The sequence below is a fragment of the Symphodus melops genome (genome assembly GCF_947650265.1).
Source record: "Symphodus melops genome assembly, contig: scaffold_178, whole genome shotgun sequence".
Lineage (NCBI taxonomy): Eukaryota > Metazoa > Chordata > Actinopteri > Labriformes > Labridae > Symphodus > Symphodus melops.
In genome coordinates, this window is record NW_027636511.1 from 27,501 (window position 1) to 35,000 (window position 7,500).

The following is a 7,500-nucleotide window of genomic DNA, read 5'->3' on the forward strand; positions in this document are numbered from 1 at the left end:
GGTACACACACACACTCTACCACAGGTACACACACACACTCTACCTCAGGTACACACACACACACACACACACACACACTCTACCACAGGTACACACACACACACACACACTCTACCACAGGTACACACACACACTCTACCACAGGTACACACACACACACACACACACACACACACTCTACCAAAGGTACACACACACACACACACTCTACCACAGGTACACACACACACACACACACTCTACCACAGGTACACACACACACTCTACCACAGGTACACACACACTCTACCACGGGTACACACACACACTCTACCACAGGTACACACACACACACGCTCTACCACAGGTACACACACACACACACACTCTACCACAGGTACACACACACACACACTCTACCACAGGTACACACACACTCTACCACAGGTACACACACACACACACACTCTACCACAGGTACACACACACACACACACACACTCTACCACAGGTACACATACACACTCTACCACAGGTACACACACACACACACACACACTCTACCACAGGTACACACACACTCTACCACAGGTACACACACACACACACACTCTACCACAGGTACACACACACACACACACACTCTACCACAGGTACACACACACACACACACTCTACCACAGGTACACACACACACACACACTCTACCGCAGGTACACACACACACACACTCTACCACAGGTACACACACACACACACACACACACACTCTACCACAGGTACACACACATACTCTACCACAGGTACACACACACTCTACCACAGGTACACACACACACACACACACACTCTACCACAGGTACACACACACTCTACCACAGGTACACACACACACACACACACTCTACCACAGGTACACACACACTCTACCACAGGTACACACACACACACTCTACCACAGGTACACACACACACACACACTACCACAGGTACACACACACACACACTCTACCACTGGTACACACACACACACACACACACTCTACCACAGGTACACACACACACACACACTCTACCACAGGTACACACACACACACACACACTTTACCACAGGTATACACACTTTACCACTGGTGCACACACACACACACTCTACCACACGTACACACACACACTCTACCACAGGTACACACACACACTACCACAGCTGCTCACACACACACACACAGACACACACACACACACACACACTCTACCACAGGTACACACACACACACACTCTACCTCAGGTACACACACACACTACCACAGGTACACACACACACACACACACACACTCTACCACAGGTACACACACTCTACCACAGGTACACACACACACTCTACCACAGGTACACACACACACACACACACACACACACACACACACACACACACACACTCTACCACAGGTACACACACACACTCTACCACAGGTACACACACACACACACACTCTACCACAGGTACACACACACACACACACACACTACCACAGGTACACACACACACACACACACACACACACACACACTACCACAGGTACACACACACACACACACACACACACACACACATATTCATCATGTTGGAGTAGTAAATATTGATTGATTGACAGCAGTCTTCTTCACGTGTTTCCTCCAGAGAGCGGCTCTCACACCTGAAGCGTTTGTCCCGCCTCTTCCTGGTGGAGGCGTGGCAGCAGCACACACACATTCTGACCCACATGGGCCTGGAGAACCTGAGCGTGGAGCCGTACTTCTCCAGCCTGAGGAACAACATGAGGGAGCTGGTGGAGGTCCTGTGTGCGGCTGCTGCAGGCGTGCCAACGACACATCACGGCTTCTACAGGTCTGTGAGCACGCTGCTGCTGGGACCGCTGCTCTGCAGGGGGTCTAATGTCTACTGTCTGTGTGTGACAGGGAGACGTCCTCCCCGTCTCCTCTCCAGGACCACCTGTCCCAGGAAGAGGCTCGCCACTGCATGGTCCAAGCCAGACTGCTGGCCTACAGAACAGGTCTGCTTTAGTCACACTGGGAGCCTGGATGTCTCTGTGTGTTCACGTCTTCATGTGGGACATTATTGTCTAAAGGTCTTCCTGCTGTCTCTGTGTGTTCACGTCTTCATGTGGGACATTATTGTCTAAAGGTCTTCCTGCTGTCTCTGTGTGTTCACGTCTTCATGTGGGACATTATTCTCTAAAGGTCTTCCTGCTGTCTCTGTGTGTTCACGTCTTCATGTGGGACATTATTGTCTAAAGGTCTTCCTGCTGTCTCTGTGTGTTCACGTCTTCATGTGGGACATTATTGTCTAAAGGTCTTCCTGCTGTCTCTGTGTGTTCACGTCTTCATGTGGGACATTATTCTCTAAAGGTCTTCCTGCTGTCTCTGTGTGTTCACGTCTTCATGTGGGACATTATTCTCTAAAGGTCTTCCTGCTGTCTCTGTGTGTTCACGTCTTCATGTGGGACATTATTCTCTAAAGGTCTTCCTGCTGTCTGTGTGTTCACGTCTTCATGTGGGACATTATTCTCTAAAGGTCTTCCTGCTGTCTCTGTGTGTTCACGTCTTCATGTGGGACATTATTCTCTAAAGGTCTTCCTGCTGTTAGTCATGTGATGTGTTCTTCTTGCAGAGGACCATAAAGTGGGCGTGGGCGCTGTGATCTGGGCCCAGCGACGGGCGGTGAGCTCCTCATTTAATCAAGCTGTGTTACATCAAACAAGAAAGCCCCTAGTGTTTAAAATGAGTACTGCAGTCTAAACTCTACTCATCACAGAGAGCTGCCCCCTAGTGTTTAAAATGAGTACTGCAGCCTAACCTCTAATCATCACAGAGAGCTGCCCCCTAGTGTTTAAAATGAGTACTGCAGCCTAAACTCTACTCATCACAGAGAGCTGCCCCCTAGTGTTTAAAATGAGTACTGCAGCCTAACCTCTAATCATCACAGAGAGCTGCCCCCTAGTGTTTAAAATGAGTACTGCAGCCTAAACTCTACTCATCACAGAGAGCTGCCCCCTAGTGTTTAAAATGAGTACTGCAGTCTAAACTCTACTCATCACAGAGAGCTGCCCCCTAGTGTTTAAAATGAGTACTGCAGTCTAAACTCTACTCATCACAGAGAGCTGCCCCCTAGTGTTTAACATGAGTACTGCAGTCTAAACTCTAATCATCACAGAGAGCTGCCCCCTAGTGTTTAAAATGAGTACTGCAGTCTAACCTCTAATCATCACAGAGAGCTGCCCCCTAGTGTTTAAAATGAGTACTGCAGTCTAAACTCTAATCATCACAGAGAGCTGCCCCCTAGTGTTTAAAATGAGTACTGCAGTCTAACCTCTAATCATCACAGAGAGCTGCCCCCTAGTGTTTAAAATGAGTACTGCAGTCTAAACTCTAATCATCACAGAGAGCTGCCCCCTAGTGTTTAAAATGAGTACTGCAGTCTAAACTCTAATCATCACAGAGAGCTGCCCCCTAGTGTTTAAAATGAGTACTGCAGTCTAACCTCTAATCATCACAGAGAGCTGCCCCCTAGTGTTTAAAATGAGTACTGCAGTCTAACCTCTAATCATCACAGAGAGCTGCCCCCTAGTGTTTAAAATGAGTACTGCAGTCTAAACTCTAATCATCACAGAGAGCTGCCCCCTAGTGTTTAAAATGAGTACTGCAGTCTAAACTCTAATCATCAGAGAGCTGCCCCCTAGTGTTTAAAATGAGTACTGCAGTCTAAACTCTAATCATCAGAGAGCTGCCCCCTAGTGTTTAAAATGAGTACTGCAGTCTAAACTCTAATCATCACAGAGAGCTGCCCCCTAGTGTTTAACATGAGTACTGCAGTCTAAACTCTAATCATCAGAGAGCTGCCCCCTAGTGTTTAAAATGAGTACTGCAGTCTAAACTCTAATCATCAGAGAGCTGCCCCCTAGTGTTTAAAATGAGTACTGCAGTCTAAACTCTACTCATCACAGAGAGCTGCCCCCTAGTGTTTAAAATGAGTACTGCAGTCTAAACTCTCATCACAGAGAGCTGCCCCCCTAGTGTTTAAAATGAGTACTGCAGTCTAAACTCTACTCATCACAGAGAGCTGCCCCCTAGTGTTTAAAATGAAGTACTGCAGTCTAAACTCTAATCATCACAGAGAGCTGCCCCCTAGTGTTTAAAATGAGTACTGCAGTCTAAACTCTACTCATCACAGAGAGCTGCCCCCTAGTGTTTAAAATGAGTACTGCAGTCTAAACTCTAATCATCACAGAGAGCTGCCCCCTAGTGTTTAAAATGAGTACTGCAGTCTAAACTCTAATCATCACAGACAACTGCCCCTAGTGTTTAAAATGAGTACTGCAGTCTAACCTCTAATCAGCACAGAGAGCTGCCCCCTAGTGTTTAAAATGAGTACTGCAGTCTAAACTCTCGGACGCTCACACAGGTCACCAGGTGGTGTCCGTCATGGCGGCCTTGATGCTCGCTCCCCGTCGTGTTTTGGAAGTATTAATATTAAAGATGGTGTCTCCTCCTGTCTCAGGCCGGCAGCCATGGAACGGGACGTCTGTATTTCGTTGGTTGCGGGTACAACGCTTACCCAGCCGGCTCTCAGTACGCAGAGTACCCGCAGATGGACAACAAGCAGGAGGACCGGCAGAGACGCAAATACAGATACATCATCCACGCCGAGCAGAACGCGCTCACCTTCAGGTCAGAACCCCCCCCCCTCATACGTCCATGACACCCCCTTTCACATGTTCATGAGACCCCCCCCCCCCCTCACACTTTCATGAGACCCCCCCACACGTTCATGAGACCCCTCACACCTTCATGAGGCCCCTCCCCCCCTCACCTGTTCCTCTGGATCCTTCCAGGACTCGAGAGGTCCGAGCAGACGAGCACGCCGTGCTGTTTGTGACGAAGTGTCCGTGTGACGAGTGCGTGCCGCTGATCAGAGCAGCCGGCATCACGCACATCTACACCACGGACCAGGACCGGGACAAAGACAAGGGGGACATCTCGTACCTGAGGTTCAGCAGCCTGAAGGACGTCAGCAGGTTCATCGTGAGTCCCACAGTCACATTCTACTTCCTGTCAGAAGCTCTGAGGAGAGTTTTCATTGGTCGATGTGTCTCTGTGTTCACAGTGGAGGAGGAGCCCGTCTGTCGACTGCTCGCCGTCTCCTCGCCTCGTCAGTACGTTCCGTCTCAAAGTGAACCTTCTCTCTGAGACTGTTAAGCTCCTCCCCTTCGTGTGTGTGTTTGAACACTTGTTGTGTCTTTGTTGCAGACGGTCACGTTGGGAAGCACAGCAGGGGGGCGGAGCCAGAGAGCTGCAGCAGCAAGAAGCAGTGCACGGACAGAGACTGGCAGACGAGCTGAACAGCTCCCACTCAGCGTGTTCTTCTGGACACGCCTGAGAACAGGAAGTCCAGCTTTAATCCCCCTCTCTCTCTCTCTCTCTCGTGAAGAGAGGGAGGAGAACCTGCCTCTGATGATGACGTAATAAACTCCTGTTGACTTTGCACTACAGATAAATGTAAATGACCATAAAAAGACTTTTATCCTCTTTGACTCAAAGCTATCATGACTGATTCTCTCCGGGGTCATTGAACGCATCGTGCTGACACCATGAAAACACCAGATCAAAGCTGTGAAGAGACAGAGGCTGCAGCATGTGAGTGAGTGTGAGCAGACTGACAGAGGCTGCAGCATGTGAGTGAGTGTGAGCAGACTGACAGAGGCTGCAGCATGTGAGTGAGTGTGAGCAGACTGACAGAGGCTGCAGCATGTGAGTGAGTGTGAGCAGACTGACAGAGGCTGCAGCATGTGAGTGAGTGTGAGCAGACTGACAGAGGCTGCAGCATGTGAGTGAGTGTGAGCAGACTGACAGAGGCTGCAGCATGTGAGTGAGTGTGAGCAGACTGAGACAGAGGCTGCAGCATGTGAGTGAGTGTGAACAGACTGAGACAGAGGCTGCAGCATGTGAGTGAGTGTGAGCAGACTGACAGAGGCTGCAGCATGTGAGTGAGTGTGAGCAGACTGACAGAGGCTGCAGCATGTGAGTGAGTGTGAGCAGACTGACAGAGGCTGCAGCATGTGAGTGAGTGTGAACAGACTGAGACAGAGGCTGCAGCATGTGAGTGAGTGTGAGCAGACTGACAGAGGCTGCAGCATGTGAGTGAGTGTGAACAGACTGAGACAGAGGCTGCAGCATGTGAGTGAGTGAGAGCAGACTGACAGAGGCTGCAGCATGTGAGTGAGTGTGAGCAGACTGACAGAGGCTGCAGCATGTGAGTGAGTGTGAACAGACTGACAGAGGCTGCAGCATGTGAGTGAGTGTGAGCAGACTGACAGAGGCTGCAGCATGTGAGTGAGTGAGAGCAGACTGACAGAGGCTGCAGCATGTGAGTGAGTGTGAACAATGAGCAGACTGAGACGTGCGCTCCCATCCTTTATTGGTGCTGAATGTGGTACAGTTACAGCGTCACTGCTGCTGCGTTCACGGTTGAGACCAGGACCAGGACCAGGACCAGGACCAGGACCAGGAGGGGGTTTTGGCTGCTCGGCCTCTTTGCACCCACGTTAGCTTCTAATAATGGAATCACAGCTTTGAGCCAAACAATCTCCTCTACAGAAAGAAGCTGGAAACTATCAAACCTGCAGATCAACATCCTGCTCAGACTCTTCTAGAAAAGGCTCAAATAGAAAACTTTCAGCATGGGGGGGGGAGAGGGGGGGGGGGGGGAGTCAGGTGACTTATACCTGAAGGTCACATGGAAACACAGAGGTCAAAGGTCAGGGTTCACTGCTTCATGTTCCATCACTCAGAATTAAAAACATACACAAAGAAAAAGGCACCGCTGAGCCGTCTCCTGTTCGCACTCTCAGGCTGTACAGGAAGTGACATCATCGAGCAGAGTGAAAACAGAGATCGGCTTCATGAGTCCTTCCTGTCAGACAGGAAGTGCGAGGAGAAGCAGGGGCGTGAAGGATTCGATCGTTCTGCAGAAACACGGCGTCGGAGTCTAAACGCCAAACACGCTATGTTTGATGACCACGTGTTGACTCCTCCTCCTCCTGGCTGCTGACGCCCACGTCACGCTCCTGACCTGTCACACGTGCAGGACAGACTTCCTGTCAGAGCGCGGCGGTGTCGATGTGTTATAAACGGGGACAACGACCACATTCAGCCAATCAGAGAGAGAGCGGGGAGGGTCCTCGCCACCACCGATGGGCGCTGATCAGACGCTCGCCACCCAAATCTCTGGGCCCAGATTTTCACACTCGCTCATGAATATCAAACAAACGGCTGCAATGGCGTGCTGATGTTGGCGTGTGTCTGAAAGCTTTGGCACGGGTTCACGCCTCTTCATATTAACCCTTTCACGTCTTTCTGCCTGACGACGGGCGCGAGGAGCACGTTTAAAAAAAAAAGAAGAAAAGAAGCGGACGCTCTCGATCGCGACCTCGGCGGGCGGCGGCGGCGGCCTGTGACACG

The 7,500-nt window shown here is 50.3% G+C and overlaps 2 protein-coding genes across 2 annotated transcripts in view; one reads left to right on the forward strand and one right to left on the reverse strand.

The window, feature by feature from the left end:
- Positions 1-5,439, forward strand: part of cdadc1 (cytidine and dCMP deaminase domain containing 1) — a 7,910-nt gene extending 2,471 nt beyond the window's left edge. The window contains exons 5-11 of the mRNA XM_079373227.1: positions 1,664-1,870; positions 1,942-2,036; positions 2,654-2,703; positions 4,541-4,710; positions 4,875-5,064; positions 5,147-5,195; positions 5,290-5,439. Coding sequence (XP_079229353.1) covers positions 1,664-1,870; positions 1,942-2,036; positions 2,654-2,703; positions 4,541-4,710; positions 4,875-5,064; positions 5,147-5,195; positions 5,290-5,381 — 853 coding nt within the window. The 3' untranslated portion in view covers positions 5,382-5,439. The remainder of the gene's footprint in view (positions 1-1,663; positions 1,871-1,941; positions 2,037-2,653; positions 2,704-4,540; positions 4,711-4,874; positions 5,065-5,146; positions 5,196-5,289) is intronic.
- Positions 5,440-6,440: 1,001 nt separating this feature from the next.
- Positions 6,441-7,500, reverse strand: part of cab39l (calcium binding protein 39-like) — a 9,959-nt gene continuing 8,899 nt past the window's right edge. The window contains exon 9 of the mRNA XM_079373225.1: positions 6,441-7,500. This exon is cut by the window's right edge and continues 440 nt beyond it. The gene's annotated coding sequence lies outside the window, so the exon portion shown is untranslated.